The sequence below is a fragment of the Sinocyclocheilus grahami genome, unplaced genomic scaffold, assembly GCF_001515645.1.
Source record: "Sinocyclocheilus grahami isolate Dianchi unplaced genomic scaffold, SAMN03320097.WGS_v1.1 scaffold1138.1, whole genome shotgun sequence".
NCBI classification, from domain to species: Eukaryota; Metazoa; Chordata; class Actinopteri; order Cypriniformes; family Cyprinidae; genus Sinocyclocheilus; species Sinocyclocheilus grahami.
This window is the reverse complement of record NW_015506317.1, coordinates 17,600-43,664: the sequence shown is the minus strand read 5'-3', so window position 1 is coordinate 43,664 and position 26,065 is coordinate 17,600. Positions and strand designations below refer to the sequence as shown.

Below are 26,065 nucleotides of genomic sequence, written 5' to 3'. Positions count from 1 at the left end.
GAGCGGCAGAACTAACGGTTTCTCCAGTAATGGCTGTAAACAAAGCAGCTCCGCTCATGAACGCTACTTTATCAGATAAAAATGCCATCTAAACTATTCTGAAGACAGTCGGTTCCCTTCAGAGATACATTCATATAAAACACCCGCGACGCGCTTTGATTTTGAAACGTGCAGTGCTCATGTTTATTCAGCGAAGTCAAACGCCACAAATAAATCAGTGTATGGGAAACACTGGTAATGTATATCGGAAATGTGTTTAAAAATCATATCACCGTTATTGAAAAAAATTATATCGCGATACATATTGATATTGAATTATTGTCCAGCCCTATTATGGGCGCGTCTACAGATTTCTTGCCATATGTCTATGTTTCTTGCATCTCACGACTATGTCGTGTATGAAATAATGTCTGTGTGTAAAACAACAAACTGACGATTTATATATAATCATTTGTAATTGTATATACATTGTTGTGATTAATTGTGGCTGGAACAATAATGTAGCTGTAAAAATAGTTTCCTGCTGAAATTGAAATGTGTATATTCATCTTCATCATGACTAGATAGACACGGTGAGTTTGTCTTTACTATACACATTAGATGTGATCCACCTCATAGTAACAATCCTGTCAGATCGTCCATCCATTCGTGGTTAAAGTTAACCTTTTCGACATGTTTCCGTGTTGTTGTTGCTCCGCAATATTATGGACGTGTTGTTATCTGGGGGTTTGGCAAAAGGAGAGTGGGACGGTGGGCGGTGCTCGGGGTGGTGACTGAAGGCGGTGATCGTGTAGTTCTGACGTCAGCTTTTTACGGAAGTCACAGCGGTTCGTGAAAAATCACAGCTACTTTATGCAGGCTGTGTGCATTTTACTGTGGACTGACTGTTTTCAAACTTATATGGTAGTTAATTAGCCCCTAGACCTCAGTTATCATGAAAAAAGCCAGGAAATTTCAGTTTTGACAATATGGAACCTTTAATAGCCATATCTAAAATATTTGTTATAAACTGTAATTTCATACATTGGTTTTATTATGAATGCAGTTAGTTGCAAAGTCCTGCTTTGGTTGAAGTGACCTAGCAGCCACATAGCAACACCCTCGTAACTGCTTAAAACATTTTAACAACCACAAAACAATGCCCAGACAACCACCTTTAGCATTTTGGTGGAGTTTTCCAAAGTCAAGCACCACTCATGTTTTCTCAGAGAGTTTTCGGATTATTCACTCTCATCATCTTGCTTTTGTGTTCATCTAGCTGTTATGGAAGGAGGCACAGACATACCCTCTCTTCTCATTGCTGGGGGAGATGGAGGGTCACATGTTCGAGTGTGTGAACCAGGCAGCAGTGCACGAAGAGCTGGAGGATGAAACCAGGCGGCTATGCGATGTGCGACCGTTCCTGCCTGTCCTCAAACTGATCACACGCAACTGTGGACGTGCAGAGCGCATACTAGACTCTAAGATCGGAGTGCTCATTGGGAAAGGTGACGCATATGAATATAGCTCTCATTGTACATGTGATTATGTTTTAGCTAATATCCAATAGACTGGCTGAGATTATCTGGGGTTTTTCAGTGACCCTTTCTGCAGGTTAAAGTTGTTTACCCCAGTGGGTGAAAATGAGTGACTGTCTTTTTGTGTGTTATGAGAATCTCATTGAATCATTCTTAGTTTACAGAGCAAAAGTAGACAAAGCAACAAGAAATATTATATCTAAAATGGACATTACTTATTATTAACTTTTCTTTTCTGACTATTTTAGTGTTTTACACATCTATGATGAACCTTCTAATATGTGTCTGTTTATGTAATCTTTGACACACTTTTGGTACCAGCAAATAACAGTAAGTGTGTGTTACTCAGCAGAGGCTAATTTGAGAGTGATGCTGATTGTTTGTTCGTATGTAAGGATGAATCATCATGGGGCTATGATGAATTGTCAGGCTCAGCCCGCAAGGCTAATGCACTCACACACTCCACTGGCTGACTTTAAAACACACACAAACACACATAATATGGGCAGCCTCTCTTAGTGGAGAGGATCAAATGAATTTTTAATGCTCTTTAAATGTCATCATGCGTGTTATCAGGAAGCCATTTGGAACCTTTCCCCAGAGCTCCGTTTCGTAAACAAAACACACTGATGTCAGTCACCAGAAACAGATGCTCATTAAAAGAATAGTTCAGTCAAAATTGAAAACTGGCATCAGTTACTCACTTTTAGTTTCACAGATCCATTGTATTTTCTTTTCTCTGTGAAACGCAAAAGGAAAAATATTTTTTTCTGCCATTTAAATTTCTAATCCACAAACTTTGCGTGCTATATTGCTTAATTCACACAACTAGTTTGTTGCAGAAATGTAAGTCTAAGTTGACTTAAATTTCTGTAACTAACTGGTTGCGTGAATTTCTCCTTGTTCCTCTCTCACACACACACACACGCACACTTCAGTATAGTACAGTGCAATTCTGTGAACTATTCCCTTCCCTTAATACCCCTCCTTTATAAAACTCAAAAAAAATAATGATTTTGGAAAATACCATTACATTATACATTTACAAATGCATAAGTGTTAAAACCATTTTATCTGTGACAGTGGTTTACATTCACACAGAGTTCACATAATTTAAAAATTTCGATACAATTTCAGCAGGGGATGCTTGTTGATATTGTGAGGGTAAAGTCACAGAACTTTGTCACATGGCACAGGTCTTCATGAGTTGGATGCCCTGCAAGACCAGCAAGTAAAAGACTTTCGCTCCAAAATGAAGCGAATCAGCGAAGAGAAGATGCAGCGCATGCAGCTGATGTCGTGGGGAGAGTGGCTTCGGAGCTGTTACTCTACGCAGCTGGGGACAGGGTCTTTGGAGAATTTGATTGACAAACATGAGGGCGTAATCAAAATTACCATGCACTACGACCAGTCACAGGTGTGTAGTGTTATTTTGGTATGTAGTATGTTGCAGATGTCCTTACAATGAAATTAATTATAAGTCTTATCCTCTTATTCTTTTTCTTTCTTTAGGACACAGCCAGCCTGAAAGTGTCATTGCATTGTACGGTAACTGAACTAATGGACCAGGCTCTCAAGAAATGGCAGACCACTCACAGCCCAGAGGAAGACATTGGTACCCGTAGCGATTATGTGCTGCGTGTCAGTGGCAGATTTGAGTTCCTGTTTGAAGATCACCCTCTTAATCAGTGCAAAGTAAGATACGTTGCAAGAAATAGCCTTGAAATGTCAAACTATATTTTCCAAGGTACACTATTGTTAATATGGCAAAAATATAGCACATTGCACACTGTTTTTAGAGCAATGGGAAGCTTAGCTGCACCTATAAAAGCATTTCTTCATTCAGATAATAAGTTTGTCATCATTTACTCATCATCATGCCATTTCAAACCTCTATGACTTTACATTTGTATGACTATTTTTATAAGACCAGTAACATGGTAATTTTAGAAGTAGTCTATGTGGTTTGTGAAGCTATATATTAAAATAATGAAATAGTTTCTAAATCACCGAAAATATTGTAACCAAAATTGTGTGAACTGTATTCCTTTACACAAAGTCAAGTTTTTAAATCCTTTAAAGTGACAACTGAACATTACATGTAATGATTTTTTAAAAATATTTCTTAAGTTCTTCGGTTGGGTTCTTCTTTTGGGCCTGAATTAGTCTATCTGTTGTTTAATTGCTTTTTGCATGTTCACATTTAATATTCATCATGCATCATATTACCACAGTCAGCTTTAGTGTAGTTCATCAACGTTGTTATCATGCAAAAACCTCTTGAGAATGAGATATACAGTAACACCAGCGTTGTTTTTTTGAAAAACGATGAAAAGAATTCTGCTAGTGAAATGTCAAACTGGTAAGTCATGTTCAGACATCCAACAAAAGAGAGTGTGCTTTACTAAATGTTGTGTACGCAATAGTTTAGTTTCATCATGAGCCTAAAACCAGTCAGGTGAGTGATCGGCGGCAGCAGTTCATTAAGGACATTTGTGGCGTGTTTGGATCATTAGTGCGATGTTGTTCCAGGAAATACATATATAAACTCAGACTATGCAGACACACAAACACACACATTTGCGCGCGCACACACACACAGAGATGTTAGAAATCATTAATTTGCATTTTACAACTTACTAAAAGTAAACCAAAATATAAGTTTTACTGTGTTTTTTATGCATGATACCATCATGGTACTTTGGTGCCGTTTATAGGGGCAAATTTATGATTTATTTTCTGTTTGAGAACTCTAATATTAATATCTCTGTGTGTAGTACATTAGGGATTGTTTGTTGGCCAATGAGAGCCCTCATCTGACACTGGTTCACTGTGACGTTGTGAAGACAATGTTTGAGAAGGAAATCAGCACAATTGGATCAGTGCTTGCACGGAAAACTTCAAACCCTCCTCTACCACTGCCCCCAAAGAAGAGGCCGCCAACGGTAAGCACACTTTCTGTGTTCCCTGCACTTCAGCTAATCAAAGGTGTTCTTAGTTTTGTGCACCTAGCTGCAACAAACAGCAATGCAAAAGTAATTATTTTTCTAAACCGGTTTCCCAAACACTCCTTTTATCTTGCATCTTGTCATCCGTTGTTCAGATAAACAGGCAGTCCCACCCCAAACTCAAGCCATTGGTTGAGGCAGAAGTTGACATCTCAACAGCTCGAATAAACAGAGCATTGTTTTTAAAGTGCCATAGGGTCACAGTGATTGCACTCTTTAGTCCCTTACGGAAATTAACCATGGTTTTACTACAAATAAAACCAAAAAACCATGGATACTATAGTTAAACCATGGTAACCACAAATTAACCATGGGTTTGCAACTTTAACCATGGTATTTGTATAGTAAAACTGTTTATACAAATAGTAATCAATACACACACGCACAAAAAAAACTTGGTTACTTCAGTTTTACTATAATAATGGTTAATAAGGGGTAAGTCTAACTACAAATAAAATACTTGTAATTCTTTTTGCACATTAAACTGGAGTAGGAGAAAGTAGAGGTAATTGGCTCTTTTTGCTGTGCAGCTTTTTTTTACCGTCTTGTAATACCGTCTTGTTTAATGGCTGGTAAGTTTTGGCTGATGTTTGCTGTCATGTAGATGAGTTATGTTGTAAGTATGTGTATATCATGTAAGTCGTGGTCATGTGTAGCGTCCATTGCACAGTAGAGCTTGTTTCCTCACAACACGGTTTTGGGCCAATGAGTTTCAAAAATGTGTTCCAGGAAGTGAGTCAGGCAAGTGTGTGTTTTTGCACTGATCATGTGAGTTATTCTGCCGATGTCAGATTGCTGACCTCTGCAAAACTGCTGGTGTTAAACCAAACCCCTAAGGGGATGTGTACAGTATGTGCATTTATGTGAGCGTCTATGTGTTTGAATTAGTCTGTATGAGGTTACAGTTTCAGAGGTATATGAACTTGTTTGGTGATTTGGACACTTTAGCCACACTTAATGTCTGAATATCATTGCATTAGATAAAATAAATCAAAAATATCCATATGCAACGAAATTGTGCTGTACCTTTTCACAGAATTTTTAAACGTTCAAAAATTGACTTTTCTGATCCGTTTTTGCAGTGACTTTTTAAGGTGTCAGTGTGATTTTACAGGATGCCAGGTCCTCACGTTCATTCAAGTGACCCAAAAAATCTTTTTTTTGCAATTAATGGCACTTCAAAGACAATAGAGAGTATGCATTTGTAAGGTAATAATTGTCAGAATTTACACTCTTCTTTTATCTTTCTCTCTCCTCAGCAGTTACATACGTGTGTTTGGAAGGTTCATTCTTTGTTTAGAATTAATCTTGTGAAAGGTAATAAGGTGAACGCTGAAGATGCTGCTAAGGTAAATATCAACACCTCTGAATTCAGAATAATCACTAACCTTACACTAACCTTTATCTGCCTCCTAGTGGCCTAGAACCAGTATTACATTAAAATTAATACATATTTACGTAAATGTGCAGCTTGTCATTTGTGTTCCATTCGAAAGTAAAAAAGACATACTCTTATGGTAACTTGTAACTGTTTTACAATTTGGCAAATTGGTGACTAGTTTGTATGGATTTGTATGATCATTCATGCATTCTCAAAAATCATATGAAATCACCACATCTTAAAATAGTTGAGATTGGGTTGTTAATGTCTATTTATAAAAGTCTATAGAGGACATGAAATAAGTGAAACAAAAACAGAAATATAATGATAATGCATAAGTTCAATGTGCTTTTCTATGTGTGGAAATACCACAGACAGTATTTTTAGAGTAGCCCTCAGTTCTGTGTACAGTATATGCACAGACACGTTCATAGTAAAAAGATTTCCAAGCAACTTTTAGTGAAGTGACGTGGCCAAGTATGGTAACCCATACTTGGAATTGGTGCTCTGCATTTAACCCATCCAAAGTGCACACACACAGCAGTGAACACACACACACACACACACACCGTGAACACACACCCCGGAGCAGTGGGCAGCCATTTATGCTGCGGCGCCCGGGGAGCAGTTGGGGGTTCGGTGCCTTGCTCAAGGGCACCTCAGTCGTGGTATTGAAGGTGGGAGAGAGCGCTGTACATTCACTTCCCCCCACCTACAATCTCTGCCAGTACGAGACTCGAACCCACAACCTTTGGGTTACGAGTCCGACTCTAACCATTAGGCCACGACTTCCCCTTTTTTACACTTTTAGTGTATAACAATCTTTAACACTTTACGCATTATGCATTTTAGCTTATTGTGATAGAATTGTTCACCATGTTTGAGCAAAGTAACATCCTGTTATGCACATTATGCTACAGGCTTCACTTTATATGTTAATCTAACAGTACCCCTACTTTTTTTTTTTTTTTGTTTGTTTTTTACCAAATCCAATTACCTTGTTAGTCAGACAAAGCAAATAAAATGCTAGCAATAATGTCAGTCAGACGTCTATTTTTGTTATACCTGGATAGGAAAAAACATTTGCACATAACTTTGAATAATGTAGTCCAAAAAGGATTGTATGTCATGCTAATTTTTCTTTTTCTTTTTTTGTAACTTGGATACATGTAGATCCAGGTTCGAGCAGGGCTCTTTCATGGTACAGAACTGTTGTGTAAGCCAGCGGTCAGCAGTGAGAGCAGCAGTCGATCTGAGCATGTGTGGAACAAAACACTGGAATTTGACATCGCTGTTTGTGACCTGCCCCGAATGGCCCGCCTCTGTTTTGCCATTTACGCTGTTATGGACAAAGTGAAGAAACAGAGGTCAACCAAGAACACACACCTGAACAAATACCAGACTATCCGCAAGGCGGGGAAAGTGGTGAGATCAACACATTAACTTTTTTCATCAGTGATGCTTACACATTCATTAATCGTATGTTTTGCACGTTATATTTTCTCTTTAGCACTACCCAATAGCATGGGTTAACACAATGGTGTTTGACTACAGAGGGCAGCTGAAGACTGGCGACATTATACTCCACTGCTGGTCCTCTTTTCCTGGTGAGAACACACACACACTTACATTCTCAGCTTAATAGGGTTTGATTTAGACTACAGGGTTGTGTAAACTGCTGGGCAGTTGTGTCATAGGGTGTGTGTCTGTGAAGTTAGAAAAAGTGAGTGAACTCACTGTGTGAGTTATCAGTTCGTCTGTGAGTAATACTTCATTTTGTGCAAGGTTGTGCACTGATGTCTTGTAAAGGAAGGAAGTGTGCTCAGGAAATGCCTTTTTTTTCTGTGTGTTGCAGATGAGCTGGAAGAGATGTTGAACCCTATTGGGACAATTCAGACCAATCCATACACCGAGAATGCCACAGAACTACATATAAGCTTTCCAGAATACTCAACACAACCAGTTGTATTTCCTGCTTTTGACAAGGTATGCATATACTCACAATATGAGCATGACTCACAAATGTACACATGTTAGTGTGGATATCTACTAACCAGTTTACTAGATATTACTAGTATATAGGCCCTCAGTATTAGTATATAGGCCCTCAGAAAATACTAGTATCTAGGACTTCAGAATATAGTATGACACACTATTTTGCTATTTAATACTGTAAAGCTGCTTTGACGCAATCTGTATTGTTAAAAGCTCTATATAGATAAAGGTAACTTGACTTGACTTGACCTCAGACTAGCCACATTATATTTACTGGCTGTTTAATGGAATTGTATGGAGAAAATAGTAGAGTTATCAGAAAATTGGCTTCTGCAAACGAATTGGCTTTGGACTTAAGATGCACTTTGTCTTGCAGAGTCAGGAAAGGGCTGGCACCTTTGAGTTAATGTCTTATGGTCTAGTCCATAATGCAGCATATATTGGTAAAGAATCGGCCACAGAGACCGGAAAAGCTGTCTGGCAGTTATCAATTACAATGTGTGTGTGTGTGTGTGTGTGTGTATACAGTATATATATATACACACACACACATATACATATATATATATATATATATATATATATATGTGTATGTTAAAATGTTAATTAAATAAAAAATATATATTATCTGTCAATGATGGCGTTCAGTTCTCTTTCGAGGGAACTTCGAACTGCGTCCTCTAGAGGTCGCTATGGGGAACGCCTTCAGCGTGTCTGAAGCATACATCTAAACACAACAACAACATTGGCCGGCAACAGCCTGTGACATCGTCACCCGGCGCAACCACAGTATAAAAGGGCACCGAGAGAACATATCATCCTCTTCTTTGTCTGCAAGGACTGTTTTGTTTGAAGCGTGCATTTCCGGTAAGGACGATTACTCTTCTTCATCATGGCGAGCACTAGTTAAGTGTCTAAGAAGTGTGTGGATCCGTGTCCTCATTATTTGACTCCTGATGACACACACAATCTCTGCGTCTTTTGTTTGGGCAAAGAGCATGTGCGCGATGTCCTCGAGGGGGCAGTTTGCATGCACTGTGAGCGTTTTCCTATGAAAAAGCTCCGCTCTCGTTTGTCTCTCTTTTCGAGGAAAGAGGGACAGCCATCAGCTCCCTGTGGTTCAGGACCCTCCGCTGCTGAGGCATGGAGGAAAAAGAGCTTGTGGGGATCGCAGGTGGACCTGGCTGATGAGTTGAAAAAGGATCTTTCCCTTTCGTACTCATCAGTCACGGACGAGAGGGAGCTGCTGGACGACGATGTTATCTCTCTTATCTCGGCTAGTGCTCTGCTGGCTCCAAGTCAGGATGAGCAGGAGATGTCAGATGAGGACGAAGAAGTTGAGACTGAGTCCTTCCAATCATCCTGCCCGGCGTATGATGAGCTGCTTGAGGTTATGGATTGCGCCACGACTTGGCTTGACTTGCCGTGGAAGCGGGCTAAGAAGGTGACGCCTCGAGGCCATATATAGCAAACTCAGCTATTGCCCTCCAGCTCAGGTGAGCCTTCCATTTCTTCCCGATCTCCATGTGGAGATCGAGAAGGCTTGGAAGAATCCTTTCTCGTCTCGCATCCATAGATTCCAGTATACTAGTTATGCCAACATTGAGGGGATGCATGAGAATGGTTATGAGAAGATGCCCCTGTTGAAGAAACGCTGGCCTGCTATCTCTCTCTATGGGCGAGATATCTTCTCTTTAGGCTCCCTCCCTGCCGTCCAACCCCCTTCAGGATACATCTCGTTTGAATGGCAGGGCATACACGGCAGCAGGTCAGGCTGCAGCCTCGTTGCATACCATGGCGGTGCTTCAGGCTTATCAGACTGATCTGCTGAAAGACCTGGATAAGGGTCAGGGTTTATCCCCTGATAAGGTGGCATCGCACCACATATCTTGCTTACGGAGAGACATCTGTGTGTGAATCTGGTGGATATCGGGTTGAAAGAGAAGGACTTTCTTTTTGATGCGCCAATTTCCCCTTCTGAGCTTTTTGGCACTTCCGTAGAGACAGTGGTCGAGACGTTTAAGGAGGCCAAGAATATTGTGTATTCAATACTAGCCTTTCTCGGCAGTGCTACTCGGACCTGTTCTGTTTGACTTTTTGGGTTTGAACCCCCCCCTGCTAAGTCAGAACCTTCTGCTGTTGACCAATTATAGTGATGGTTTCACCCATTGATACTGGATCCAGGCTTCTGCAGAAGCCTCCCAACGTCAGGTCCCCAGTGTAACGCTGCAACCTCAGGACCTGCGGGTCCTTCTCGCGGGCTAGTACTCTTCAGAGTACATGCTTCGTGACGTGCTCCCTATCCTCTGGCCAGGGTATGCTACTGAGGGGTCTCCTGAGATTTGAGTCTTTCCTTAACCATCATGCACGTCCTCTGAGCTAGAGCTCCTCTCGCTGAAGCGTTGAGTGGCTCAACACTCCTTAATTCCACTCTGCAGTTCGATAGACAGTCAGGTCCTCCCTGTCACACTGGCCTTATGGTCAAGAAAATTGAATGAACAAATATAAAAATAAAACACTAGGCCTATATAAACTGATTCCCTAAGCAACTGTATTAAAGTTCTTCATTCATAAGCAGTGAGGGATTTTTCTCTTTGCGTTTTGTTGTTTTAATTAACGTTAAAGGAATAGTTTACCAAAAAGAAAAATTCTGTCATCTGTCTGTCAATTCTGTCATAGTGTTTTATTTTTATACGATCATTTACTCAAAAGTTGTTTTAAATCTGAATTAGTTTCTTTCTTCTACTGAAAATAAATGCTATTTTGAAGAATGTGGAAAACCAAACAGTTGCTGGTCCACAGGGACTTCCATATAGTATTTTTTTCCTACTATCAAATTCAATGTGGACCAGCAACTGTTTGGTTACCCACATTCTTCAAAATATCTTCTTTTGTGTTCAGCATAAGAAAGAAATTAATACAGGTTTGGGACAACATGAGAGTGAGTAATAATGACAGAAAATACATTTTAGAGTGAAATATCCCTTTAATGACAGTCAGCTGCATGTTTAATACAGTCCCTTTAAGACCTGCACGCATCTAATATACAGGCATGTGTTCATTTTTATCTCAACCGTTTACTTTAATTTTAGACATAACCAACTGAGTCTATATTTAAACCTTGTGTGTTTTGACAGTATTAGCACAAAAGATAACTTAGTTCAGTAATTGGGCGCTGTTTGACAGGCTTTTAAGTGCGCGTGCTTCGGGTGTATGCGCTCAGAAAAGGCGCACGTCAGAACAGCACGTGATTGAAACGTTTAACGTTTAAATTAACCGGCAAGGATTTAAAGTACATGCAAATAATGTACTTTTGCGATTGTGAATAAGTGCACTGTCCCGTGAGTAAATCTACCGCCGAGTTAAAGGTGACATGAAAATCTGACTTTTCCAGGTTTTAAGTGCTATAATCAGGTCCCCAGTGCATCTACCAAACAAGGAAAGGTGAAAAAGATTAACCCAGTAACTTTGTTTTGGTAAGCCTTTTTCTGCAAGTGTCTGAAAAAACGAGCACGTCTGATTTTGCTCCCATAGTGGCGTTGCAAAGGGATCTCATTATAATATTACCGCCCCTTAATCTGTACGTTTCCACCCACGGCGCCGTCATTTTGATTTTGCAAGCGGCAACGGTGTACCAGCTCTAATGCCATGGCGAAAGTTTGAGCAAAACATGTTAACTGTTCTGCCTTTGGCTGCACAGATGAGCACAAAACACTATTTGGAGTCCCAGCCTCAGAGGAGACAAGAGAGCAGTCGATTTATTGATTTATTTACTGTGTATTGCTGCTGCCACACAGATCTAAAATAAACATGCGATTTATTTCCCAGCTGTTTACCTTCATAGATATAACAGACTGTTTTTGTAACTCGTGTGTTTTTAATGTAAACTTGTGTGTGTGAATGAGAGCATGCTGTGACAGCCACTTTCTGTACGTGTGCTTCGGATGTGTGCACTCAGAAAACCGTATATAGGAAGTTTAAACCAATATGGTTTAAAACGCATGATTTCAGCGCGATAAACATGATAATCAGAACCAAAAGAGATGTTTATTTAGCAGGTACGAGCTGTAATGGCGCAGCTCTATTCTGGAAATGGGGGTGGGGAGCAGCAGCTCATTTGCATTTAAAGAGACAGGCACGAAAAACAGCGTGTTTCTGCTTCCACTCAAAATAGGCATTTTCAAAATGATATAATAAATGATCTGTGGGGTATTTTGAGCAGAAACTTCACAGACACATTCTGGGGACACCAGAGACTTATATTACATATTGTAAAAAGGGGCATAATATGTCTCCTTTAACACTGATGTGAATGCATGTTGCGTTGTACAGTATATGACGGAGGCGCCAGAACTGCAACTGATAGAATGTGCGCTGTAGCATGATACTATGATATTTCTTCAAAAGCAGACAGTGGAGACATTTTTATCGTCCACGATCAAAAATCATCATATCGCACACCCCTAGGGTCTGGTTATCCGGGGCCCACGCTCTCTATCGAGATAGAGAGCATGAGACTGTGTCAAGCTGCACCAGTTGACGGTCTCTTATTGGGCCCTGCTGGGTTAACCCTTCTAATCTAGTGCCGCCTTCTGGTTGAGCTAAGAAGTGCTCCCCTCACTGTGAGGGTTAGCTATGAGTCACTCCCAGTATGTGCTGTAAGGGTCCGCCTCAGCTTGAGAGCCGAGAGCACTGCTCCCTAAAACTCCATTTGCAACGAAACCGAGTTGTTAGGCCCGTCTCTGTCGCCTCCTTGGTCAGTTGCCTCTATCTTAGGACCCTGTTGTTCCCTGTAGAAATGTGTGATCCCCTTCTAGCAGGATCCCATTTCTGATGTTCCATTTGTGCTCTATCTGCTCCCCGGACATGGCTGCGCTCCCCTCACAGAGTCATTTTGAGACAGTCCTGGGCAGACTGTCTGAGTCCTCCTCTCGACTTGAGAGCTTCTCTGACCCTGGGCTATTGATCGCTTCGGTAAAGCTGGGTTCCTCTCTCTCCTCGCTAGGGGTTAAACCCTCCGCTCTTGAGCTCCGGGGCAGTGATATCAGGTAGTTGGGCTGCTTGCTGCCTCCCTAATAAGCTGCCTCTATTTGGGTCAAGCCAGGCAGTGCTCCCCTCACCTCTGAGGGTTGTCTTTGAGCCTGCCACTCCCGATTGAGCATCTGAAGACTTCTCTCTTCGAGTCCTCCGCTCGTTTGAGCTCCATTGAGTAGCAGCCTCAGGTTGCTAGGCCTCTCTCCGCCTCCATGTTAAGCAGCTCTCCTTATTGGTCGAGCTCAGCAGTGCACGTTGCTCTCAAATTGAGCGTCTTATTCCCCCTTATATTTTTGAAGTTGGGCCCCCGCTCTTTTGAGCTCTGGATAGCAGTCATGCCAGGCTGCTGGGCCATCTTCTGCCTCCCTGGCGGGTTGCTTGTTAAGTGAGCTAGCTGTGCTCCCCTCACCATGAAGTTCTTCTTGCAAGCACGCCGCTCCCTTCTGGGCATCTGTGAGCAGATGCTCCGGGGTCTGTTCTGTGAGCGTGCCACAGTCACGTAGGGTTCCTAGGCTGGTCATATGACCGCTTCGGTTAGCCCTTAAGCAATGGTGTCTCAAAATCCATGCTATGGTAAGTGCACACGCTGAGCTTCTGTATTTTCTAAAATCAACATTGTGGTAAGTGTGCAGCAGTGGACCACGCTTAATCGGTTTAAAATTTTACAACGTTTAAAATTGAGCAGAAAAGTGCGAGGTTTCTAAAAAAGAATGAATAGAGCATATATAGGCTACAACAAAGTTTAATCTGGCCGCAGAGGAACACAACTGGGTTGCCTGATATAAAGAGACGTAATCCCCGAAACAGAGCTTTACACATGCAATACGGAAATATATGCTAAGTGTGCTACTTATCTTTGTCAACCTGGCAACCATGTGCACACGCTCTCTCTCCACTGTGGATAAACGCGCTTGCTTTCTGAAAACAGCGGTTAGCTTGCAGTTTAGCAATCTCCACTTCAATATTCTATTCTCAGAAAAGTGTAATTCATCAAGTGTTCATTTACGACACCGAGAGAGAGAGAGAGGCTGTGTATGTATGAATTATCACCGTTTTGCCGCGTTTCTCTATTAACAGTAAAGCTGTGGCTTTAATTCCTTTAGAAACAATGATGCTACCAGCTCCTTGTTGAGAAAGATAATGTAGCTCTTGAGCGATTAAACTATTTAGTTGATAAAACTGCGGGGCAGCAATGTAAACATGAAACATATGGCATTACCTATATTGTACTGTGGTACAGTTATGGAGGCCCTTCATAATGCAGAGGTCAACTGCCTGCTCTGCCAATAGTTAGAAATGGCACTATAGTAAGCAGTGTTTAATAAACAGCTGTTTTTCTAAATTCTGCTGAGGTGAAATTCAGTGCAGTCAAGTATCGTATCGTATCGTGGCCTCTGTATCGTGATACGTATTGTATCGTGACTTTGCTGGAGATACACAGCCCTAGTTTCTGGCATGCACTCCCCTTAGCATGGCAGCATGGGTATACCGTTCCCCATAGCGACCTCTTGAGAACGCAGTTCGAAGTTCCCTCGGAAGGGAACGTCACAGGTTATGTATGTAACCATGACTCCCTGAGAATGCCGTGCTTTGGACGTAATCTTCAGACGAAAAAGCGGATGACGTGTTCTCTGCGCCCTTTTATACTGTGGTCACGCCGGGTGATGACGTCACAGGCTTTCACTGGCCAATGTTATTATTGTTTTTAGATGTATGCTTCAGATACCGGTCACGCTGAAGGCGTTCCCCATAGTGACCTCTAGAGCATTGTTTCTCAACCAGGGGTCCGTGGATAGCTATATATTGGATATTTATATATATAATATAGCTGATGATATGGCCAAATACTGGACAAGTCAACTAACTTGAATTATACTTGACTGCATTTGGTCCTCACAAAGACACAAATGATACATAGAGGAGTCAGTTTTGTTCTGGGGGTCCTTGAGGATGGTTCTGAATTAGACTGGGGTCCGGTACGCCAAAAGGTTGAGATTCACTGCTCTAGAGCATGCAGTGTCTCATTCCCTTCTCAGGGAACCATGGTTACATACGTAACCTGAGACGTTTTACTGTAATGCTGAATGACAATTGGGGAATAAATCATATTTATGATCACAAATGTTATTGTTAGGTTCTGTATTATTAGGTATTGTTAGGTACTTTATTAATTACATAATTACAGTGTATATACAGTGGGTACGGAAAGTATTCAGACCCCCTTAAATTTTTCACTCTGTTATATTGCAGCCATTTGCTAAAATCATTTAAGTTCATTTTTTTTCCTCATTAATGTACACACAGCACCCCATATTGACAGAAAAACACAGCATTGTTGACATTTTTGCAGATTTATTAAAAAAGAAAAACTGAAATATCAGATGGTCCTAAGTATTCAGACCCTTTGCTCAGTATTTAGTAGAAGCACCCTTTTGATCTAATACAGCCATGAGTCTTTTTGGGAAAGATGCATCAAGTTTTTCACACCTGGATTTGGGGATCCTCTGCCATTCCTCCTTGCAGATCCTCTCCAGTTCTGTCAGGTTGGATGGTAAACGTTGGTGGACAGCCATTTTTAGGTCTTTTTAGCTGTGTGCTTAGGGTCATTGTCTTGTTGGAAGGTAAACCTTCGGCCCAGTCTGAGGTCCTGAGCACTCTGGAGAAGGTTTTTTCGTCTAGGATATCCCTGTACTTGGCCGCATTCATCTTTCCCTTGATTGCAACCAGTCGTCCTGTCCCTGCAGCTGAAAAACACCCCCACAGCATGATGCTGCCACCACCATGCTTCACTGTTGGGACTGTATTGGACAGGTGATGAGCAGTGCCTGGTTTTCTCCACACATACCGCTTAGAATTAAGGCCAAAAAGTTCTCATCAGACCAGAGAATCTTATTTCTCACTATCTTGGAGTCCTTCAGGTGTTTTTTCATGTGTCTTGCACTGAGGAGAGGCTTCCGTCGGGCCACTCTGCCATAGAGCCCCGACTGGTGGAGGGCTGCAGTGATGGTTGACTTTCTACAACTTTCTCCCATCTCCTGACTGCATCTCTGGAGCTCAGCCACAGTGATCTTTGGGTTCTTCTTTACCTCTCTCACCAAGGCTTTTCTCCCCCGATAGCTCAGTTTGGCCGGATGGCCAGCTCTAGGAAGGGTTCTGGTGGTCCCAAATGTCTTCCATTTAAGGATTATGGAGGCCACTGTGCTCTTGGGAACCTTAAGTGCAGCAGAATTTTTTTTGTAACCTTGGCCAGATCTGTGCCTTGCCACAATTCTGTCTCTGAGCTCTTCAGGCAGTTCCTTTGACCTCATGATTCTCATTTGCTCTGACATGCACTGTGAGCTGTAAGGTCTTATATAGACAGGTGTGTGGCTTTCCTAATCAAGTCCAATCAGTATAATCAAACACCGCTGGACTCAAATGAAGGTGTAGAACCATCTCAAGGATGATCAGAAGAAATGGACAGCACCGGAGTTAAATATATGAGTGTCACAGCAAAGGGTCTGAATACTTAGGACCATGTGATATTTCAGTTTTTCTTTTTTAATAAATCTGCAAAAATGTCAACAATTCTGTGTTTTTCTGTCAATATGGGGTGCTGTGTGTACATTAATGAGGAAAAAAATTTACTTAAATGATTTTAGCAAATGGCTGCAATATAACAAAGAGTGAAAAATTGAAGGGGGTCTGAATACTTTCTGTACCCACTGTATAAACGTGTAAAAAAAAAAAAACACAAAATAATAACATGGCAGTCTCAAAGAAAAAACATTTTTGTATTGGAATTTTATTCTATTCCATTTTATCGGTGACCAAATTTTGGTGTATCCTTGCAAAAGTCCTGTTATGCGAGACTGACTTTCTGCTGAGAGTTTCAAACAAAACCGTGCTTGAACAAAATAAAAATGTGTACTTTCACATCTGGATGTTGCTTGGCAGTCAGGCAAACAACTGATTTTAGCAAGTCCTTAGCTTTTTGTGTGCATTAGACTGTTAGTGAACTATCCGTTGGTGTGCCATCTGGGTCTGACACTACAGACATTCATAATCAAACATGAAGCAACACTTGTCATGTTACCGGATGTTCTGATATGTATAATTGTTTGTTTGTTTGTTTTTTCTCCCATAGATCCTGGAAAAAGCTGCAGAAATAGCTGGAGCCAGTGATTCCATGACAATGGTAAAATGTGTTTTTTAATTTGTACTGTTCTCTGAGGTCCACTTATAATGTTATCAAGATTTTTTACATCAAAAAACATAATCATTTAAAAGTAATAAGCTATTTTCTGTCCTGTTTTTAACCCCCCTCAGATCAGAACACTCTGTTTGAATAGGCATGGCAGATTGTAGACTCTGAAGTAAATGCCCACTGCTATGATTGGCAAATAGTTGTGTATATTTGACAGTGTACATTCCTCATAGATGGACGCTGCTATGATTTAGGTCATGCGTAATGTGTAAACAATTAATATCAAACAATCTGTAAGAAGCGACAAAGCAAACAAATCCACGGTAAAATAAAATGAACAAAGGTTCAAGTTTTTACAGATGCTGTCTGGATTTTCATTAAATAAAGTTCATTCACTCTTTCCTAATGTTGGGATCAGAAGGAAGGCAATGCAAAGACAGTTTTTCTTTCCACACCTTGGCACTGCACAGTCTTGTTGTCTTTCGGAGCCATCTTTATCGTTTGGTTTCTGCATAGACCTGCATTTGCCTCTCTTGTAAAGACTGCATGCATGAATCACTAGGTGATTTAAATGAAGAGGCAGCGATGTAGAAGCAGGTGTTGATCTTCTTCTGCGGAGCTGGTGCTTATGCACACTATTATATTATGGAGTAGAACATTCCAAAAGCTGTCGTTTTGGCAGACTACCTTCAATATAAGCTGTTTTTAGGCTAACAAGAAAGTTTTGAGTTCTGAAACTTACAGGAGGTTTTCATAGTACAATGACCACTTATATGTTAAAAGATCAAGGGTTTCTCAGTTCATGACCCCTTTAAAGCAGCCCTATTGTGCCCTTTTTGCCCCTGTATGTAATATGGGCCTCAGGTGTCCCCAGAATGTGTCTGTGTAGTTTCAGCTCAAAATAACCCACTGATTATGTACAGTATTTTATCATGCTGAAAATGCCCGTTTTTGGCTAAAACCAAAAACATGCTGTTTTCATGTGTATCTCTTAAAATGCAAGTGAGCTGCTGCTCCCTACCCCTCTTTCCAGAATAAGGCCGTCACTTACAGCTGGTGCCTTGGTTACTATGGCAACAACAAACATCTGTTTGTTTTTGATTGTCTATCGCGCTCAAGCTCACATGCCGTTGCAATACTTTGTCATCATGAAGAGTTTATTCTTTGCATTTGAACTTATATGGGTTTGAAGCACATGCTCTTTCACATACACACAAAATAATGTGAAAATCGCATGAGCACAGTCATGTCTGTGACGGTAAACAACTGCATGTGTATCAGGGCATTAGATCTGTGAAACAGAATCTCTTGGGCATGGCGACAACACAATACTAACTCAACTCAACCAGGCCTCGCTAATCTCCACCCCACCCCCCACCCCCCCACCTTGGGTGGGATTTATTTGAATGCGGGATATTGTGACATGTATGTTCCAGGAACAAAACTCAGGACTGCTATCGAGGGTTTGAGGGAGTTTAAAAACAGTGCTGACTAATTTAGAGAATAACTCCCTTTGCAGTGGACTTTGTGCCTAGTAACTTTGCAGCTCTTTTTCATGCACAAACAGCAACATTACACACTAAAGGAAGTTGAAAATATAAAAATAAAACATAATAGGACCCTTTTAATATCATTACCTCCATATAAAAACTGTTGTGTCTGTGAGTTGTCTGGATTAATATATTGAAATTAATGTCTGTAGGGTCGTGGGGGTAAGAAGTTTTACATAGAGCTAAAGGAGATCATGGAGAGGGATCCTCTCTCTCAGCTTTGTGAGAATGAGAAAGATCTGATATGGACACTTCGCTACGACTGCAGAGAGAACTTTCCTCAGTCTCTCCCCAAACTACTGCTGTCTGTCAAATGGAGCAAACATGAAGACATGGCTCAGGTATCCCCACAAACATACACATTGACCTTAACCAACAGATGTGTTGAAACTCAAGCATTTCAAAATTCTCTCTGTTGTGCTGCAGCTACAGGCTTTGCTGCAGATTTGGCCCAAACTAAGCCCTCGAGATGCCCTAGAACTTCTGGATTTCAACTACCCTGACCAATATGTCAGAGAATTTGCAGTCATCTGCCTCAGAGATATGAGGTGAGAAGTCCAAGCTGTCAGAGAGCACATTGTCAAAGAACTATGGAGACAGGTCAGCCTCAAAAATAACACATTTGGAACATCACGGAACACTGCACAGTACAAGCACAGCGTTGAGCTTCTTGAGTCTGTTCAGTAAAGAGTGTTTTGATTGGTGGATTAAAAGCTCACCGCGATTGGCTGAACGGAACATCCTCCAAAAAAAGATATTTATGAATCTTAACCTGCCAGGAAGGTCTCAAAAATACCACACACAAATTCAAAGCAGTCCACGCACATGTGACGATTTGCAAATGCAAATTCAACGATCCATAAATACATGTAACATCATTCATAAATGTGTGATGGAAATTAATTCAAGAACTTGATATATACATATTTGTGTAAACATTTTAAATGTATTTAGGTAAGATGCATTTGTGTGAGCATTTGGGGAAATATTTATGCTTTTACTTATGTATTTATGAATTGTGTTTTGAATTTACGAATCTGATTTTATAAATGTAAATTGTGCTGTGCATTTATGAATTTTGTTTTGCAAATGTGTTATTTTTGAGGCTGATCTGTCTCCATAAAGAACCTCATAAGAAATGCTGAAATCCCAAATGTTTGTTTCTGTGTGTGTTAGTGATGATGAGCTGTTGCAGTATTTACTGCAGCTTGTGCAGGTGTTGCGCTATGAGCCATACTATGATTGCGCCCTCAGCCGTTTCCTCCTGGAGCGCGCTCAGTCCAGCCGCAAGATTGGCCACTTCCTCTTCTGGTATCTCAGGCAAGTGTATACATGTGAAGAAGCTGGAATATGTAAATACTTTAGTTCACCTGGTATTTCAATATGCTTATGCAGAAACTAGAATTTATGATTGCGTGTGTTGTACATTACAGGTCTGAAATGTACATGCCAGCCGTGTCGGTTCATTTTGCTCTGATTTTGGAAGCATACTGCCGAGGCTGCATCCCACACATAGAAGTTCTCAAAAAACAGGTGCATTATTTTCATTATTTTCTCATTTCATTTTCTCATTTTCTTTTTTTAAATTTCATTCAGAGATAGCATTTATTGTATTTTATAATTCAGAATATTATTGGGGTTATAGAATACTATACTAATATATACTATGCTATATACTATACCAGCGGTGGCGAACTCCGGTCCTGGAGAGCCCTGCAGAGTTCAGCTCCAACCCTAATTAAAACTCACCCGCCTGTAGATTTCTAGTAACCCTTCAGACCTTGATTAGCTTGTTCAGGTGTGTTTGATTAGGGTTGAAGCAAAACTCTGCAGGGCTGCGGCTCTCCAGGACTGACGTTCGCCACCCCTGTACTATACTACAGAATACTATAATCAGATTATAGATGTAGCCAGAAGATGGAGGTCAAAGCAACATTAAAACAAAGTTTTTACATCCCAATCACAAATACAGCTACAAAGTTGAGTCAGCTGTAATGGACATTGGTTTGCATTCTGATAAGTGAGTTAAAGCAACACTACTAACAGAGGTTCAAAGAGGCCAACTACTGGTCGGCAAATTTTTATGTTAAAGGGAACCGTGTCAAAAATAACAAGAGCAAATGCCAGACATGGACAAACTTATTAGCAAAGCCAACAACGACAGCTGGACATTTCACAATAAAGTCAAAAGTACAGTTCAAATGATCACAGAATGAGTCACCTCTTCTTTGATGCATTGTCAAAAATAAGATTTCCACCTTCCTGCAGAGTTTGGCTGCAGCCTGCTCTAACACAACTGCTTTATGATAATATTGCAGACCTTCACGACATAAAACATTGTGTACTGTTTAGAGTTTGATTTGATGAAGAATTTTGCAGCTTGCTTGTCACTCAAGCCTGCTCTCCTGTGGCCTCATGGAATAGTGAAGTATTGGAGTTGTACTTTAGAATCGCTTGAAGTATTTACTGTAAATTTGGACATACTGCTCAATACACATACTGCTTTTCACTTAGTATAGTAAGCCTATTCAGACACGAGACCTGGTTAGCTTCTTCTGGTGAGTTTAATTAAGGTTGGTTCTAAAATCTGGAAGTTGGCCCTCCAGGAGCAGGACTGGACAAACCTAATTTAACATGGAAGAGACTAAACTTTTTATCGCTTACCACTTTATGGGACTTCCACTAGGATCAGTCACTTTTTTTGTAATTTTCATCTGTAATTCGCTTTGGATAAAAACATCTATAGGCCTCCTTACTCTTCCAGCATCTAAAATTCACTAAACATTTATGGTATTTAGTTCTAAATTGTAAAGTGTACATTCCATCAAAGAACTACAGGCTTTTCATCTTTAACAATGACACACTAGCTGGGATTCCATGCAAGTGCATTTCATTAATGCAAACCAAAAAAAGTAGAATCAGTGTTTCCATCCAATGTGATTTGTTTAGGCGTCAAAACATGTTATTGTTTTGATATAAATGAATTTATTCATTAAATGTGTTTGCATCATTGTTTTTTGCACATTTCTTCATTCTAAATTGTTTTTTAAAAATCCACTCAAAGTGTGTATTAGATTTTATTTTCATCTTGGTATTTTTATTTTATTTTTTATGTGATTGTTTTTATGTGGATCTTAACATTATGGTGTTTTTGTAATTATTTTGTAGGTTGAAGCTCTCAATAAGCTGAAAGCTGTAAGTGAGCTGATTAAATTGGGCACCATAAAAACTAAGACAAAACAAGCTCATCTTAAAGAGGCCATGATGACCTGCCTTAGACAGACGGGATTCATCGAGACTCTTTCCGACCTGCAATCACCTCTCAACCCCAACATATTGCTCGCTGGAGTACAGTAAGATTTGTGTGTGTGTGTGTGTGTGTGTGTGTTTTCGTAAGATTTCATAATTTCATAAGATTAATGATCTATATCAGTTGGTGGAGGAATTGTTTATTTTCATAATAAAAATTAAATATTAATAAAATAAATTTAATAAAGTAAATATGCAAAGGCCTTTAAACTTCCATAATAATCAGGTTAGAAAAATGTGTCCTTGTATGGTTGGGGGGAGGAGTTAAGAAATAATTGGGGTTAGTGATGTCAGCTGAAAAGGAAAGTGGTTTTAAAGACCCAGTCAGTTATAATTTGATGGAAGATCATATAGACAAACATGGTTGAATATTAATGCTAATCCGGAATACTGTTATGAATACTGTAAATTTGGACATACTACTGATTTCACCTACTGCTCTTCACATAGTATAGTAGGCATATTCAGACATGAGACCGGTTAGCTTGTTCTGTTGTATTCTGTTAAGTTTGGAGCTAAATTTTGCAAGATGGCCCTCCACGAGCACACTTGATTTCACATGGAAGAGATTAAACTTTTTTTTTTTTATTGCTTTTCTCTTTATGGAACGTTGTAGGATGAATCACTTTTGTTACTGAAAATGAATGGACTGAGCAAGTTGTTATTTTAATGGAAATTTTATAGACAAACGTTTTTATGTTGATAATGTTATTAAATTGTTGCAGTAATTTCAGACAAAATACTGCATACAACAGTAAGAAGAACTTTACCTCTAACTTTCCTATTTCTCTGCCAGTGTGGAGAGGTGTAAGTACATGGACTCTAAAATGAAACCTCTGTGGATTGTTTACAACAACAAGCTGTTGGGAGGAGACACAGTGAGCATCATCTTCAAAAATGGAGATGGTGAGAGACAGATGGCTCAGATAATAGGCAAAGACAAAACACTGTCACAAGATTAGATTAAAAAAACTTTTTAATATCTGCCTTTCTCAGACCTGCGGCAGGACATGTTGACTTTACAGATCTTAAGGTTGATGGATCTGCTATGGAAGGAGGCTAACTTGGACCTCAGGTAAAGTGTGTGTGTGTGTCTGTCTGTCTGTCTGTCTGTGTCTATGTAAGAATCTGTGTATATTCTGTTGATCCTTATGTTTCTATTCGTAAGTGTGTGAATGTTGAGTGAATTAGATTTACATGTGGTTAAGAAAGGAAATGTTAAGTAATTTGAGAAGAGACACTCATGTTCAACATTTTCTTCTCCACTGAACATTGTTTAATTGAATATGCTTTTGGATATGCAATCAAAATATGTTTGAGTTGTGATGCCCCTTTTCCATTACTTCACACTTAATATTCAGAATATGTTGTCCTCAATCATTGAAAGTAGATTTGGAAGCATACTACAGATGTCTTTGCATTACATTTATAAACCTAACAATTAAATTATTGTACTTGAATGCCTGTTGACATTAGAAACAATGCCACATATATATGATGTGCAGAGTTGGAAAATAATTAGCAGAAATGCCACCAAACTGAACAAAAAATGCCAGACAAATTCAAAATAAAGGAGCAAAAAATGCCCCTGCACAATTGAACAAAATCTATTACGATATTAAAATAAATTGTGAAAATTAATGAAGTGTCCATTTGCGGAATTACATTTAGATATGTGCACACTGCATCAGATCTTTTTATGCAATGTTTTTTCAAATTATATATACTTTTTTTTTTCTTTTTTTTCCATAAATGTCTTGTAGAATTGTGCCTTATGGTTGCTTGGCGACAGGAGATCACTCTGGTCTGATTGAGGTTGTGTCATCAGCTGATACCATTGCGAACATCCAAAAAACAAGCAGCAACATGGCCGCCGCTGCTGCCTTCAATAAAGATGCTCTACTGAACTGGCTTAAAGACAAGAACTCTGGGTGAGTTGGACATGTAGTAGACTATGATGCGTCACATGAACAGTTTTTGATTATTTGATTACATTAGTTATCTGTTTTTCAATATTTTTTGTGAATTGAGTAAATATTGTGTACAACTTTTTTACAATTTTGTGTTTAATTTGCCATCATAACATTGTAAATATGCATGCAAGTTGTAATGGAAACAGGGGCGCGGGAAGATGTTTTCGGTTGGGGGTGCGGTGTGTGTCCAACTCCACAAAGCACTACAAGCGCGTCGATATGAACACTCGTTTAAGTGGCATACACACTGGGAAATTTGACTGCATATCACATTTTTGAAATGATCGATAGTAGATGATCAATCTCGGGGGTTGGGCTGGGTCCGCTAGGCTTACTTGTCTCCGTGCTCCTGCTGGAGCTGGTTCACTTATGTCGGTGCTCGTGCTGGGGCTAGTGTTGGATGCCTATTTTGGAAAGTTTTTGCTGGGATGGGCATTTAAAAAAAATCAGAAATTCGCTTTTGCACCATTATCTTCTTGTATTAAAGTTAATCTTGTTCGCATTCTGTATAGTTCATGTCTGATATCACGTATTCATGAGGATTAGGCTAATCATCCCATATAGAAAACATCACAAGTAAAATTAATCATGTTTATAAAGATAAACATGGGTTTATTATAGCCCACTTACAATTTACATTTCAGAGATCATTACAAATATATTATTAAATGCTAAAACTGAATAAATGTAAATGAACATAACTTGCCGTTGCATTTGCAACCATGTGAAAACAGGGGGTGCTGCAGCCCCCTCAGCACCCCTACTTCCCGCGTCCCTGAATGGAAAGCAATCATTTTTTAACAATAATGACCTCTGAATCTTTTGATTAGCAGCCTTCATGTGGTTGTCATCTCTTATTGTGAATTCCAGTATTACTAAAGATTTTGTTTTGAATGGTAAAGCTTAATGTTGCAAAATAATCTTATCTAGATCTAGCATCCTAGCAGTTCTTGGCCGTATGAACTTTTATATTAGAAGTGACAGTAGTCATGTTCTTATTAAATATAGTTGCTGTTTGAGTCTAAACCAATTTGTGATGTGATGTGTTGACAGAGATGCTTTGGACAAAGCCATTGAGGAGTTCACTCTGTCGTGTGCTGGTTATTGTGTTGCCACCTACGTCTTGGGCATCGGTGATCGGCATAGTGACAACATCATGGTTCGCAGTACAGGGCAGGTAAGTTGGAAAACCATTCTATACTTGAAGCCACGTGAATGTAATTTTTCCCAGAAGATATATGCTGCTTGAAAATGGCACTCTTACTCTTACTTAATCTTTCGTGGTCTTCTGTTGATTAAAATAGTTTAAATGAAATTTGATTCTTTTTAGATTAAAAGGATCATTATCGTATTGATATTTATTAATTATATAATGTGTGTGTGCGCAATTCAGCTCTTCCACATAGACTTCGGCCATATCCTAGGAAACTTTAAGTCCAAGTTTGGGATCAAGCGAGAACGTGTTCCTTTCATCCTCACACATGACTTCATCCACGTGATTCAACAGGGAAAAACAGGCAACACTGAGAAATTTGGAAAGTTAGTGAAAAACTGACTTTGTGTTTCATATTATCTTGCTCACTCTTAATGCACAATTTGTACATAATTTCTAATGAAATAGGATGCTAATTTAACAGTGCTTTGTATATGTGTGTAGTTTTAGGCAATACTGTGAGGAGGCGTATCTGATTCTGAGAAAGAATGGAAATCTGTTCATCACACTCTTTGCTCTGATGCTCACTGCAGGCCTGCCAGAGCTTACTTCTGTCAAAGATATCCAGTATTTAAAGGTAAAGACATGTCCAGTGCAACATGAAAATGAGAATTGTAATTTTGTTCATTGAGATTAAGTGAACCCATATGACGTTTCTTCTTCCATAATGCAAAGCCTGTTCTGTTCCATGAAATGGTAAATAAAAAGTAATGGGGCTGTCAAGCTCCAAAATGACTGAAAAAGCACCATAAAAATAATCTAAACATATATGTCCAGGTCATATGAGGAACAGAAATTTAAGCAGTTCACTGAAAATCTTTTCTTGGCAAAAACCACAACAGCTGGAACTGGCCTGAGGTTGAGTAAATTAACAGCAAATTTTTTATATGCAAAAAAAA

The 26,065-nt window shown here is 39.8% G+C and overlaps 1 protein-coding gene and 1 long non-coding RNA gene across 5 annotated transcripts in view; one reads left to right on the top strand and one right to left on the bottom strand.

Annotated features, from left to right (window-relative positions):
- Positions 1-26,065, top strand: part of pik3cb (phosphatidylinositol-4,5-bisphosphate 3-kinase, catalytic subunit beta) — a 53,791-nt gene that overhangs the window by 26,611 nt on the left and 1,115 nt on the right. For 3 of the 4 annotated variants that reach the window (XM_016252905.1, XM_016252904.1, XM_016252903.1), the window contains 20 exons: positions 1,259-1,487; positions 2,714-2,934; positions 3,030-3,212; positions 4,295-4,462; positions 5,785-5,874; positions 7,080-7,331; positions 7,417-7,513; positions 7,762-7,892; positions 17,062-17,112; positions 18,824-19,012; positions 19,098-19,219; positions 19,848-19,991; positions 20,105-20,204; positions 21,840-22,024; positions 22,777-22,886; positions 22,977-23,055; positions 23,744-23,911; positions 25,007-25,130; positions 25,347-25,492; positions 25,611-25,743. In XM_016252905.1, coding sequence (XP_016108391.1) covers positions 1,259-1,487; positions 2,714-2,934; positions 3,030-3,212; positions 4,295-4,462; positions 5,785-5,874; positions 7,080-7,331; positions 7,417-7,513; positions 7,762-7,892; positions 17,062-17,112; positions 18,824-19,012; positions 19,098-19,219; positions 19,848-19,991; positions 20,105-20,204; positions 21,840-22,024; positions 22,777-22,886; positions 22,977-23,055; positions 23,744-23,911; positions 25,007-25,130; positions 25,347-25,492; positions 25,611-25,743 — 2,922 coding nt within the window. The remainder of the gene's footprint in view (positions 1-1,258; positions 1,488-2,713; positions 2,935-3,029; positions 3,213-4,294; positions 4,463-5,784; positions 5,875-7,079; positions 7,332-7,416; positions 7,514-7,761; positions 7,893-17,061; positions 17,113-18,823; positions 19,013-19,097; positions 19,220-19,847; positions 19,992-20,104; positions 20,205-21,839; positions 22,025-22,776; positions 22,887-22,976; positions 23,056-23,743; positions 23,912-25,006; positions 25,131-25,346; positions 25,493-25,610; positions 25,744-26,065) is intronic. The other variant, XM_016252906.1, reaches the window with a different exon arrangement.
- Positions 11,088-12,225, bottom strand: LOC107567260 (uncharacterized). The gene is made up of 3 exons (XR_001606615.1): positions 12,206-12,225; positions 12,139-12,141; positions 11,088-11,252 (listed from the first exon to the last, which is right to left on the bottom strand). It is a non-coding gene; the product is annotated as an uncharacterized lncRNA (long non-coding RNA).